The sequence below is a fragment of the Myotis nattereri genome (genome assembly GCF_964212035.1).
Source record: "Myotis nattereri genome assembly, chromosome: 12".
Taxonomy (NCBI): domain Eukaryota; kingdom Metazoa; phylum Chordata; class Mammalia; order Chiroptera; family Vespertilionidae; genus Myotis; species Myotis nattereri.
In genome coordinates, this window is record NC_138087.1 from 40,305,279 (window position 1) to 40,319,714 (window position 14,436).

The following is a 14,436-nucleotide window of genomic DNA, read 5'->3' on the forward strand; positions in this document are numbered from 1 at the left end:
GAACCCCTCTGAAGTAGGCCTATAGTGATGAGCCTGAGCACAAGACATACATGTTGAAATCCTCTATGTTTACTAAGACGATTCAGCCCAGCACTGGTGGCCCAACTTTAGGCTGAACTCCAGAGACAAGTCAGAGCCCTTTCTCGTCAAAGGGAAGAAAAATATGGAGAGACAATGTCATACTCATCTGTCTCTCATTTGGTCAAAATCTGCTCTTTGGAACATCCTGCTTGTAATTCTAAATGGGCAGATAGAGTGATTGGCTGTCGGTTTTGTCTGGCATCCACTGCCTCTTTGGGGTAATAAACAGCACACCTCAAATTTCCTTTTAGAAACCACACCTTCCTCACTCTGAGTCGGCGCAACTCCAGAGGTGACCCCACAACCCCAGACGTTGCATGTGACCCATCCGTGCCACAGTGGTTGAGTTCAGAGAAAGGCACAACATTCTAACTCAGGTATGGAGCGTGAAGCCCGGGACTTTGCTGGGATCATTAGGAAAGGGGAACTGTCGGCATTGAGAGGATGGGAGTCTGGAACTGCCGTCAGCCATCTTACTGCCATTCGGAGACAGCCTGCCCCTGAATGAAGCCAAAGCAAAAACCAGCAAAGCTGAGCCGGGGAGAGAGGCAGACACTGAGTACCTGTATCTAGAGATACCTACAACCAGAGCTACTCCAGATGTGTTGGTAATCCGAACCAATAAAGTTCTATTTTTATTAAGCCAGTCCAAGATTGGTTTCTGTTGCTTACAACCAAGGGTCCTGACTAAGACAGCTATGTGCCCAGAACTAGGGTCTTTTTCAACGGGAAGGAAGTAGATTCTGGATAACTATTGGAAAAGACAGGACAGGTTTGATCCAAGTCAAAGATTTCTACAGATATTCCTAACTAAGGTTCATAAAAACTAACCACAAACCAGAGTTAGAACACAAGAGTAGAGAGCTAAAGAATGGTAGCTTTAGAGCCAAATCCAAGAGAGCCATGCAAAACGCAGGGTCTTTTCCCACTGGCAGAAACCCAAGAGGTCCAGGCCAACCACCATACATACACGACTCCAACCACCTAGAAACAAACTAGGAAAGTTCCAGAGTAACCTTGGGCTAAGTTAACTAACTCCAAGTCTAACTCCTATAAAATGAGAATAAGAGTACCTTCCTATCTCATAGGACTTCTGTGAGTTTAAATGTGACAAAGTATGTCAACTATTTGGCTTGGAACTTGACATATAATAAATGGTAGATGTTACTGTTCTTAGTACTATTATTACTATTACTATTAATAGTACTACTAATATTCATAATTTACCTTATTACTGTTATTACTACTATTATTCACTCACAACATTCACAGTGCCTGCTACCAATATCTAACACAGCTCTTTATATGTAATAGTCACTCAATAAATAATTATTATTTAAATGAATGAGCTGCTGCTGGATTAATCTGGAATTTTAAACAAAAATTCTAGAAACAAGGGCTTTCTGAGCAACACGTTAATTTTTTAAAAAATTACAATATTCATAAATATTATAAATATAATTTATAAATTATAATAAATGGGGACACTGTTCTAAATGCTTTAAATAACTCATTTGAATTAAGTCTTATAACAAACCCAAGTATAAAATGAATTGAACTCCATTTTACAGATGGAAAAACTGAGGCTCAAAAAGTTCTCATCATTAGAGTGGCAGAGGCAGGATTTGAACACAAGGTTCTTGGAGGGGCCTTTGGAAAGTCCATGCTCTAACCCAGTGGTTCCCAACGTGGGGCACAGGCCCCACAGGAGGGCAATTTGATTTTTAAGGGGGGGGCAATTCGAGAATGATTGATTAACAGTGATTTTTTTGCATTTCTTATGGTTCTAGGGGCCTCAAATACAGTATATAAATATATATTGTGACATATTTATATATTTCAGTTCTCTATGATATGTTTTTGAAACTTTATTTGCTATTTCCTCCCATCACTTCATATTTTTTTGTAATAATTTCTTGGTGATTTCTTCCTCGGTACTTCAACTGTCCTTTCGTTCTTTTATTTTTCTCTTTCATGGATGCCACGTTCTTTGGAAGCTTGTTTAGACCAAGTTAATGGCCTTTTAGGCTTCCTCCCCGTGAATAGGAGTTCACTTTTTGAATAACAAGAATTATATGTCACGGGGGGGGGGGGGGCATCAGGATTTCAGAGGTGCTTAGGTGGGGCACGGCCAAAGAAAGGTTGGGGACCACTGCTCTAACCGCTCCTACTGCAGGTAAAGGCCTCTCCGCACGTTCCTTCAAGGGGCCTGGTCTCTTCATCACAGGCTTCACTCCTCCCTTCTGCCTCTCTCTCAACAAAGCTGGATTCTTGGAAGGAAGAGATGTAAGTTCTTTTCTCCCCCCTTTCTTTTTGAACAAAGTATGGTTTCTTCCAGGTCTGAAATGTCTATGATTCTCAGGCAAGATTTTTGTTCCTCTGTCTGCCCCTTTGGTTCCCACTTCGGTTCAAGTCAGCTGCTCCAGGAGGTACTTACTCACTTCCAAAACCACAGAGACTCGCTTTGCGGTTTTCAAACATGGAAAAATGTTCAAAGTTTGTTTAATTCAAATACTACTAATGCCTGCATGTCAGATCCTTGTCATTAATTTTGTATGGCTTAAGCTCCCATCTCTTTACTTTAATCTATTTCAATAATGTCCTCAATTTTTATTTTATTTTATTTTTGTTAATCCTCATCTTTCCATTGATTCTTAGAGAGAGTGGAAGGTAGGGAAAGAGACACATCGATGTCAGAGAGACACATCAATTGGTTGCCTCCCACATGTGCCCTGGGATGGAGCCTGCAACCACATGCCCTTGACCAGAATGGAACCCGGACCCTTCAGTCCGCTGATCATTGCTGCATCCACTGAGCCAAACTATCTGAAGCTGTCCTCACTTTTTAAAAAAGGATCGATCCATCAGGGATGAATTCCATTCTCCTGTTCAAATTTGTGATCATTCTCAATTTCATTAAAAGAAAAACATTCAAAGGCCTTGGGCTTAGATGGAGAGCGAACTGGTTCTTGCAGCTCTAGAACCTTTAGATTCCAGATCCAGATAATCAGTTCTCACCTCAGGATTCCAAACGCTAACACAGGTCATGACAGACGGAGATTGAAAGGGAAGCCTGCGGGCACACCGTCATAAACAAGGGCTGTAAGCACGAAGGGAAAGAAATGCCTCGGAATATCCCACGCATAAAAAATGGATGCACCTGACTCCTTCCGTGGGGAAGGCCTTCTCTATGAATAATGTGAGTCCTATTATTTGCTGAAGGGACGGCTTGAGGCCTGGCTAAAACAAATGTTTACTCTGGTCCTTAAGGCACCAAAAAGGTATTAAAGTTTCAGGAGGGCTCCAGGAAGGGAGGAGTAGGAAATCTCCCAGGCACCGGGCTGTGCGCGGTTTCACAGAATATATAATACATAATAACAGGGCAGAGGTCCAGCGCTGACTCCACGGCTGCCCTTTTACTCAGTTAATTTGGTTAATTCAAAGCAGATCTTTAAACCAAGGTTAAATTAAACAACAACAACAAGTTTACCACAAATTGAAATCCTCAGGAGACCATGCTGGAAAAGCATTCAAATCAAAGAACTGGGCCTGACTCTGGGCCTTTAGCTCCGCCCTCTGGAGTGCCTGGGGCCCTCACTGAGCTGCTGAGGACACTGGGGCTCAGGGCAGTCAGTGCTATGTCCAAAGTCACATGCTGGTCAAGGCAGAGTCGGCTTCGGAACCCTGGGGGTGCACTACCAAACTAGCCAGGGCCCTTGAAATGATTAACCGGAACAATCCCCATCTATCTGAGAGGGTGGCATCTGCTTTTTTAGAGACAAGATGATGGATGCGATGACCTCTCAAGGTCAATTCCAACCTCCAAATTCTATTCTTTTGATACCAACTGCTGCCGCCAAGTGCTCTCCGTCAGGCCCAGGCCTGTGACTAACTTGCCATCAGACGTGGGGAGGAGCGAGAGGCAGGATTGCGCAGAGACCACAGCAGAGGATCCCATTCCTTTTTCACTGTCTGTGGGGTGTTTTTCTTCTTCTGCCTGTTGCCCCTCCTTTTTGCGTGTGTTGCATAGAAACAGAAAGTGCCTTTGTACCATTACTAGGCGCTAATTTACGCTCTTCAGTGGGAGCTGGGCCTGCTGGAGAAACATTAGGAAAAGGTGGGAGGGTCGGATGTGGGGGAGGATTTAAGCAGCAAAGGCCTGGAATGCTGCAAGCTTTTTCTCCAAGCCTGAGAACAGCCAAGGGGGGCGGAGGGACCCAGAAAATTTGGAAGTCAAGACTAATTAAAATGATGATGCTGTGGTGTTTTGGGGTTGTTTTTTTTTTAATCAAGAATGCTAATGATCACCAGGCTTTCAAAAATCACATGGGTGGGTTGGAAAGCCTACTCTAACCAGGGCTTGTCAAGTTGTTTGAGGGGCTACTGAAAGTAAGTGCTGGGAAATCGTCCACCCACTTTCCTTCTCAATGAACTTATTAAGGAAGACCATTGCCAGCCACTTTCCCGGTCTGTCCTCTAATGTTTCTCCCTGGGAAGTTCAGTCTGGGAATTTCTCACAGATGTTCGCTGGATAAGCATCAACAATGGAGACGGGAACGTAAATCTGACCCTCATGTTCAGAGTCTAAGAATTCATTTCCCTCAGGTGACATCTTTGCCTCTGAAAGTAATGGGGTGTTACCATCAAAACATCACAACATATTTACTCTGGTATCTCCCTCCTTAACCTGGGCCCCACTTTCACCCCTTCCCTCTCTCTTCTCCCCACTACTCACAGAAGATTTTCGAGGAAAATCAAGGAAAACGATGTTTTTTCTCTGTAATTTCTACTCCACTTGTATTTTCTGTTGTGAAACAGCAATCCTGCCAGCAGCTGAAGCTCTTCTAGGCAACCCCACTTTCTCTTTGCTGGGGCAGCTAGATGGCAGATGATGGGCAGGGGAAGTGAGGCCAAGCAGCTGGTCCCTCCCACCTCTGTGTCCCGTCCCCCCCCCAACCCCCCCCCACACCCCCCGCAGTCCTTCATCCACTGGGTGAGATTCCAACAGTGGGCTGGGCCATCTTTCCTTGGAATCAAGGGAATTTTAACCTCTTGTTGGAAAACCAAGAGCAATCCCTTAGGGAAGTGGTTCTCAACCTTCCTAATGCCGCGACCCTTTAATACAGTTCCTCATGTTGTGGTGACCCCCAACCATAAAATTATTTTTGTTGCTACTTCATAACTGTAATTTTGCTACTGTTATGAATCGTAATGTAAATATCTGACATGCAGGATGTATTTTCATTGTTACAAATTAAACATAACTAAAGCATAGTGATTAATCCCAAAAACAATATGTAATTATATATGTGTTTTCCGATGGCCTTAGGCAACCCCTGTGAAAGAGCGACCCACAGGTTCGCAACCGCTGCCTCAGACATCCTTGCAGTCCTTAGAAACCATCATCCTATGCAGCTAGAGACCAAGTGCAAACCCTTTGCTCTCTTCTCGAATGTAGATTTTTATTTTTTCCTACTGGAAAAAATATATGGATACATGAGACTGTGTGTGGGGGAGGGGGGGGAGAGGGTGTCGGGGGTGTTATTGCCCCTAAGGGGCCAAAAATTAGATCTTGGGCAGGTGAAAAAATTCTCATCTATTACAGTGGTTTGTGGCCTTCTAAAGGGGCACAGTATATTGATGGCTCTACAATATACTGAAATGTAATGGGGGAGAACATTTATGGGAAAAAGTGTCTAACGTCTCCTTAAGGGAGAGAAAATAGAAAAAAAAAAAAGGTAGAAAGACTATCTGTAGCCCTGGCCGGTTTTGCTCGGTGGGTAGAACATCGAGCCACAGACTGAAGGATCTTGGGTTCGATTCCAGCCACATACCTCAGTTGCAGGCTCGAACCCAGCGCTGGTCAGGGCAGGTGAGGGAGGCAACCAATTAATGCATCTCTCTCACATCTCTCTCTCTCTCTCTTGTCTCCCCCTACCTTCCAATCTCTCTAAAAATCAATGGAAAAACATCCTCGGGTGAGGATTAACAAACAAACAAACACAAACCTATCTGTTTAAGCCCCACCCAGGCTTAGCTGTAAATCTATCTTGGGTGAAGGATGTCAGGCTATGAAATACCATTCCAGGTCACTTTAGGAAGTCCTCTGTAAAGAGGGATGGATCAGAGAGAATGTCATGAGGAGAGAAGGTGGTAAAGACTGGGCAGGGGCTAGTTAATGGGCTGCCTGTAGCCCACTTCTGAGATAGGGCTCCTGGCCTAGGGCTGTGGCCACAGTTAAGACCTTGCCCTGTTCCTGAACCCCTGCCTCCCGGGCAGTGTTAAGTGGGTCCTTCTCACACCTTTGATGGCACTAGATTCTCCTGAACCAAACCCTTGACTCTAAAGGTTCTAGCAGTAATTAAGGGAGAAGAGTACAGGAGGTACAGAGCAAGCCTGGCATAGAGAAGCAAAATCTACAAACTTTAGTCTCAGGGAAGGAACATCCCAGCAGAGTTTGAGTTGGACATTCCTAGAGAGGCCAGAAAATCTATTTCCCATATTGGCAGAGAACTGCCACGGTGGGGGGTACTCAGGTCCCTTCAGCCAGATAGTCTAAAATATTGCAGGGAAATGTTCAGACAGCGTTAAGGAGAAACAGAAGCAGCCACTCTTGGGGTGTTTACAGCTCTTGTCTCTCCTTGTTGCACATAAACTTCCTTCTGCCCTACTTAAAAAAAAAAAAAAGTTTAAAAAATTTTTTTTCTGCAGAACTGGAGTGTGATGGCTGGGATTTGGGGCTTTCCAATTTTCAGAATCCTGTAAACAGTGTTATCAAGCTCAACCTGTTGTCACCAAGAGAGGACAGATGACTTAAGTCCCACCAAAGAGAGTAAAATTGCACCTGGCTTGGAAATAAGGCCTAAGGTTTCTATCATTGAGATGTCAACCTAGTGTGACTCCACATCAGGCAGTTCTAATGACTTCTGACCTGGAGTTTTGTAGTTTTCTTTCCCCCAAAGATACTCCCCACCCCCAACATATGTATATTCTATGTACAGGGTGACCACAATATCAGGATAACATTTTCTTAAAATCCTCACCTGAGGATATTTTTCCATTGATTTTTAAAGAGAGTGGAAGGGAGAGGAAGAGACAAGAGAGATGGTGAAACATCAATGTGAGAGGCATTGATGGCTGCCCGCGACCAAGCTGGGGATTGACCTGCAACCCAGGTACTTCCCTTGACCAGGAATCGAACCCACGACCTTTCAGTGTGCCTGCCTTCACACTAACCACTGAACACACTGCCCAGGGCTGGGTGGTGGTGTTGTTTTTATTGATTTTAGAGAGAGGAATAAGAGAGAGAAATATTGATGTGAGAAACATGGATCAGTTGCCTACCATAAACACCCAGATCAGGGATCAAACCCGAAACTTAGGCATTTGCCCTGACCAGGATACCACCAACTTTGGTGTATGGAATGACACTCCAATGAACTGAGCCACTCAGCCAGGATGGGGTAAACTTTTTATAAGTGCCCGTGGGAGGGTTGAAGGGACACAGGTACAAGGAGTAGGTATGGGGGGTAAGTGGGTTTGAGTGGATGTTTGTGGAGGCTAGTTTGAGGTATATGCTGGGAGGTTGGGGAGTATGTGTGTGGATGTGGGGACTGTGGGGAGGCGGGGGGGGTGGGGGGGTGGGCAGTGACCTGGGTGTGGATCTGTGGTGGTGTGCCAAGATCAACTAAACACTGGTTGCATTTTCAGATAATATGCTCGATATGTTTTCAGGCCAAGTACTCCAACATGTCTAATTGTTCATATGAAACATTACAAAGTGTCTAAAATGTCTGGGAAAGGAGTGTATTTGTTGTACTTTTTTTTCAGATTAACCATGGATCCACTGCTTAACCTTTAGAGGTACATCACCTGAGAAGATAACTGACCTAGAGGCTGAAGAAAAACAAATTGAGCATAGTATCAGAAAATGGAAGCTAACATACAATTTTTAAAAACTTTATCCTGTTTCCTAATTTTGAAGACCCCTAAGCACACAAACTGGAAGACCCAGCATTTCTTGCGGGACTACTATGTGTGGAATCCTATTAAGTGCTTTATCGATACTATCTTATCTTTGTACAAGAACCTTTTCTCTGTGATATTACCGTTTTGTGGAATAACAGGCTCGAATGAAGCAGAGTTTGTAAACTTAAATGCCAACAGAGAAGATGTAAATGATTAAAACAAGGGGTACTGCCCCATAAAAAGATCAGCTCAAGCCAATTGTTGCTAAGCAGGAATTCAGGCCCAGTATTGCCAGATCGTTCGATTTTTCCAGAGAAGCCAGAAATCTGGATTCGTGCCGAAATCCTCTGATTTTTAGATACTGGTAACTAATTAAGTTTCTTAAACCATGTGCTGGCCAAGGCAAACAGATATGCAAAGCAAATTCAGCCACAGGCCTTGCAAACTCTGAAATCCAGTAACTTGCTTAAGGTCTCACAACTGGGGAACCATAGGACAAATCAGAGCGCAGCTCAGCTACCTCAAAAGCATCTCTTCTCTTAGAACGGTATACCTGTACTGAATTAAATGCAATTTTATTTAAATGACTCAACTTATATGCCTGTGGTTCTACGGAAGTGGCAGCAGTAGGAGGCTCTATAGGCGAGCAAGCAGCCTCAGGGATTGTTGCTGGGCCACAGGGAGCAGGGGGTGTGGCTGGAATTTTAGCTCTTACAACCTTCACAGAATGCAGACATTCCAACCCTATCTCCCATCCACCTTCTGGATTTACCAGTAATACCAGCAGAAGGACCATCAGGGAGCTCCTTACCCACCCCACTGACAATCTAACTGGAAGCTGCATCTGAAACTTGGGAATGCAGGAAACTCCTACAAGTCTTTTTTTTTTTTTTTTTTTTTTAAAGCAGGAGTACCCTCTGACCATATTTAGATGCTGAGGTTTTGTTCTACCATGTCCTAGTATTACAGAGCTCCAGAACATAAACAAGACACCTGCAATCACCATATCACTAGTTTCAGAAGACTGGCTGTAGCATTTAAAACAGGACTAACATTTCACTCCGTTTTCCACTCCTGACTGTGTGAAAGGTTCTCCTGAAACAGCTGAGCTGACTTGTCGTAGGGAGAATTAAAGAGCACCACACATGCATGCACACATAAGCAGCCATTTCTATAAATGCCTGAGAAAATCACTGAGCCGAATGGTCCAGAAGGTTGGAAATCTTTTTTTCCCCCGGGTCGGGTAGACTCAGGTAGCTCCCACAGAAGCACTGCGGGCCTCCCCAACTGGGAGCTCCCTGAAGGAGAGCGTGCCTTTGCTCAAGGTGGAGTGGGTGTCCATGGGAACAACCGAACTCCGGGAACATGGCTGACACAGCCAGGCCCGCCGAACAGCTGTCGGTGAGCAACACCCTCGGTTAATACACCCCACTTTCACCCCCGCCAAGCCACATTAAAGGTCACATCCCCCAATTCAGGCACGTGTCTGTCAACAGCCATATAGATGCGAACTTTAAAATGTGCTGTTTTAAGGCAGCCTAGATGACAACTCCAAAACAGGACCTGATGTTGCATGAACCACGAAGGAGAAACTGTTTTACTCCTGTGCCAGCAGCCAGCTCCACAAGGAGCATTTTGCAAAGGAAGTAAAATACGAGATGCAGATATGTAGCCTTTCTTTTAAAAAGCAAAATAAAACAGAATCAACCAATTATCACTTTAAAAACCACAGGCCCGGGGCCTGATCTTAAAAGTGCCAAAAAATTACATAGAACCGACAACCTTCTAAAAGTGGTGTCAGGACAGAGGGGAAAGGCGCTGCCTGGGAAGACCAAGCCCCGTGCTTCCTCGTCAGAACAGCAGCAGTAAAGGAACCTCCCTACAGACGGTGAGGCAGCATGGCCAAGTGTCGGCGCTTCCCCACTTTCTCAGGACGTTCCGCAGAACCAACAGAACCGGCTGACCCCAGCCTCCAAAGCCCATTTTTATCCCGCAAGATGTCTTTTTAGCCACATTCACCCGGCCAGCCCTGCCCTTTGCTCTCCCTCGGAGAGACCATTCCTTGGGGCCTCCAGAACGTTTCAACAGTCATTATCCAGCCATGACCTCCAGCAAGGACCACACCTCCTCCTCCCGAACTGCTCAGTTCAGGGTGGAGGGTGAACCCTAAGTCACGTGGGGGGGAGGGAGGGGGGAGGAAATCAGCTCTGAAACCTCCCTCATCAAAGAGGCTAACCAGTCATGAAGTTAACCCACCAACCATTCCTTGATCAACCTCCTCTTGCTGCCTGAAGCAGTGTTCTTTTAAACCTCTCTGGGGACTCTTGGCCAAATTTAAAACCACCTTGGCAATCCCTGAAAAGTAGCAGGCATACAGCTAAACGAGTCCTTAGTCATCCTTAAAGGGTTCCATCCACGTAAAGAGTGCCGCTTCTCCCAGGTTTTGGGCCACTTCCCTGCAATCCCACAAGAGAATCAAATAAAAGGTACGCCATTTGGCTCTCCCCTCACCCCCACCCCCACCCCCACCCCCGCCAGCCTCTGCTCAGGGAGGGTGGCCCCAACATCGCCGGGTGCGGGAGTCCTGGGGGCGGGGCAGCACCACTTCCCGCGAAGCCGGGCGCCGAGGCTCGCACCCAGCACTCACTCCGCCCGCCAGCTGCACGCTCTCCGAGGCTCCCCAAGGCTCCCCGAGGCTGGGGGCAATTAAGGGGAGTGAGTTGCCCGTGTCGACACGGCCCAACTATTTAAAGAGTTAAACAGCATCTCATCCAAAATGTTTGCACCCTCCGGGCTCAGTGTGGTGTCCTCGCCGCCCGGGAACGCTACCAGGCCAAAGGTTAACCAGCCCCAGAGGTCGGTGGGAGAGGGAGGCGCCGCTAACCTGTATGCACTCTGTAATGGGCTTTGAGATGGGAGGATTTTCCATAGACTTTCCCACAGCCACTGTAGGGGCACTTGTGCCTCTTTTCGGAGGCGTGTTTCCCCTTCGCAGCCACTCCAGGGTGGAGGAGGGAGAGCGGGCTGGGCGCGCCGCCAGGATCCTGTCTCTCCTCCGGGCTGTGGGAAGGACTCGACCCAGATTCGGTGGTCACGTCGCTATCGGATCCCATATCCTCATCCGGACTCTCCAGACTGTCGCTACACACCGAGGGGGTCTGGATGGGTCGGTACTTGTTCAGGTCCAACAAGCTCTTGGCGATGGTGACCAGGGTGCAGTAATCCTTCCAGGTGTCCCCCGGGTCGCCGTGCTCCTTGGTCACCTCGCGCTCCGGGAGTCGCAGTCGCTCGGCGTCGGGAGCGCCCCCCTGCTCCGGCACCGCAGCGCGGTTCGAAATGGAAACCAGACACTGGGCAGCCACGAAGTCCATGTAGGCGGCCGCGGACATGGTGCGGGCGGCGGCGGCGGCAGCCCGGGCGGCGCGGTCAAACTTGGCGGTGGCGGCAGAGGTTCGGCTCACCCTGCCCTGGCCTCGGACGACGAACGCGGCGCGGCGGCCAAGGGGGCGGGGGCGCAGGGCGCTTCCGACTCGCAGGAGCGCCGAGGCGACCTCAGCCCCTCATCTTTACGTAACCGGCAGCGCCTCCGCACGCCGCCGCCACGGTCCCGAGCGCCGCCGCGCCGCCGCCTCTGGCTGCCGCGCTGTCCTGCGCCCGCGCGATCCCCCCCGACGGGCGCGCCCACCGCTCCGAGCCGGCTTCCTTGGAAAGATGCCACACGTGGCGGCCGCAAGTTTAGTCGACTGAATACGCCCCCGAGGCGCCGGGAGAGGAAACTGCAAGAGAGGTACACGCCCTCCTCCGCCTCTCCCTGGAGTCAGAGACCGAGGACCGTCACCCGACCACCCCGACGCGGGTGGCGAGGGTCGAACCAAGCGCCACGTCTACGAGACACTTTTCCACCCCCGGCCCCCTGACGGTTTCTGAGCCCCTGCTCTGGCCGGTCCGCACCGTTTCGGCATTCTCTTGCTCAGTAACAATTTCGCAGAATCCCATCACGTCACAATCCAAACCCCCTGCAATTGGCCAGTGGGGAGGGTGATTCAACTCTGTTTACTTTCTCCCCCTGCCAGTGAGGAGGGCCTTTTGGTGGAGAGGTGCGTCTAGAGCTGAGGCGTGCGGCCAATCCAACAGTTCAGTTTCGGTGCCTCGTGCTACCCCGACAGCCACGAACGCTGACATTTAAAAGGGTAACAGCCCGGGGGCTGGAAAGGAGCTGGCACTCATCTTCTGGAGCGCTCCTGGTCTGGGGGCCGGCCCAGGCCTCCTGGCTCCGTCCCAGCTTGCGGAGCCGTGGGACTCACGTTCCCTAGGCTCGCTGGTCGGTTGCGCCCCTTCTTGTGGCAAAAGAGAACTTCTGGTGCGGCTCTCCAGCTTGCAAACAGTTAAGTGACTTCCTGCAAACGCGACAGTCCCAGCAACCAGCCTTCCAATGAAAAGTAAGTTGGTTGATGTCACTGACATTGGCTCAGCCAATCAGAAGGGCGTTCCGAAAGCAAGCGCTCAACACTTGTAAATGCTTAGAGCTGTAGTGAAACTGGACACATCCTTGTATTTTGTGTTGTTGGTGGTAAAATTGAGAAATGTTTGGAAAGGGGTGGGTGATGAATAAGTGCAATGTGAGTCTATAAACACAATCGAGGAAGCAGCAATTCTTTCTTTTTCAGTTTTGGTATGCAATACACTTTTGGAAAGAATTTTAGTAGTCCTTCCATCCAATACATGAACTATGACCAATTAATTTTTAAAAATGCCAAGCTAACGAAGTTCTGTTTTAAAGCACAATCTTCATCTTGTTTGGCTATTCTTACATGGAAACACCCCATCATTGCTTTTGTGATACCTCCAAATTCCTCTCCTTCCCCAGCCCAATTTATTCTAAATAAGTTTTTTTGTTGAAGTTGTAACCCACCTTCAAATAAATGGAGACAATATCCCTCATTTATGTAACTTTAAAAAGCAACAACACACCATTCTTAGTTCATTTTCCTTCCCCAGACCCCTGCATGACTGTTAAGGCATGTTTTCTTCCCTCCAACTTAACATATGTGGAGACTGGGGACACAGAGAAGTGGCTTGTCTACCTTATCTGGTAGATAGTGACAGAACTCAACTGAAATCATAGATCTCCTGATTTCTAGCTCTTTGAGCTTAACAATAACTGAACTCTTTGGTTTGGTGAAATATTAACTATGTTAAACAGATTCTTAACTGTAACCAGCCAGAGATCCTTAGCCATTGAATATTGTGGCATTACTTGATCAACAATTAGTATGGGTCTTAGAGTCTGATTAACTCAGTTTGCTTCTCCCTCTTAATGAATGATGGGGTTGTTTTCCATCTTGATAGCTAAGGAAAGAATCTAGGGCTAATGTCTCTTGCAGAAGGCTTTCTGTCAGCACAATTGATTAAAAATGCATTCACTTTCCTAAGTGGGTGTGAGAGGTACCTGCCTTTATGTGATGCAGATCCAGTGAGATCCAACCATGACTCCCACTGTCCGTTAGCCTTTGTTAAGAAAGTAACACCAGGTTCTTGCTCTCTAAAGGTAGGATCTCAAATTAATTGTCCCAGTCGGAAGGCTAGTGTAGTTTATTTTGCTTTTGCTTTTGAAGTCGTAGAGGAAGATACTGCAGTAGGTGACTACAGGGGAAAGGGAAGTATAGAAACATGGTGCTGGTCAACCAAGAATATCATCACCATCATAGTAAGATAGGTACATACATCATAGCATGTAAAAGTGAAGCCATCTCAGGTTTCTGGTATTTCAATCCCCTTAATTTTAGGGGGAAAAAAAAATCCCTAAAGCCCAGGAGAATTTGCCTACTTCATGATTTTTCTGGGACAAATTCTGTCCCCAAGGATACATGACCACTTAGCAATTGCACCTCTGCGTGCCTCTTTAAGGTCCTGCACAAATATACCAGAGGGATCTCTCCACAGTCCGACTAGCACTGCAACTGGCATTGCACTGGGCATCTTCAGACAGCCCTAGAGTTAATTCTGGGGATATTCTAGAAAAGAAGGAAAATCTGTCTCTTTCCTTGATGATTGCAATCCAGGAACTTGAATTTATCAGTCACCACAGTTTTTTACAAATAAACTTTCCCTTCCCTACTTCTTGTCCTCTTTAATTCATTTTCATTTAATTTTGTTCAAATGGAACATAAACCCTGCGCTCTTCCAACTCATTTATTTCAGAATTATAAAAGGAATAAAAAGAAAACTGAGATTTCATACACGTGAATTTCTCACACACATTTGCAAACATAACTGCTGCTTGACTTGATTTATAATACCTTTTTAAACCCAACAATTCGAAAATTATAGACAACTCTCTTCCTCCTTTTCCCTCATTCACTCCCCAGATATTTATGTTTCTGTCAA

At 46.8% G+C, this 14,436-nt stretch overlaps 1 protein-coding gene across 2 annotated transcripts in view; it reads right to left on the bottom strand.

Moving 5' to 3' along the window:
- KLF9 (KLF transcription factor 9) overlaps nt 1-14,158 on the bottom strand; it is a 30,634-nt gene extending 16,476 nt beyond the window's left edge. Inside the window, exons 1-2 of one of the 2 annotated variants that reach the window (XM_081103883.1) lie at nt 10,934-14,158; nt 8,951-10,505 (exon numbers count right to left, since the gene is read on the bottom strand). In XM_081103883.1, the coding sequence (XP_080960009.1) occupies nt 10,384-10,505; nt 10,934-11,438 (627 nt within the window). In that variant the 5' untranslated portion in view covers nt 11,439-14,158 and the 3' untranslated portion in view covers nt 8,951-10,383. Of the gene's footprint in view, nt 1-8,950; nt 10,506-10,933 lie in introns of those variants that run through there. The other variant, XM_081103882.1, reaches the window with a different exon arrangement.
- Between the last annotated feature and the right edge of the window lie 278 nt (nt 14,159-14,436).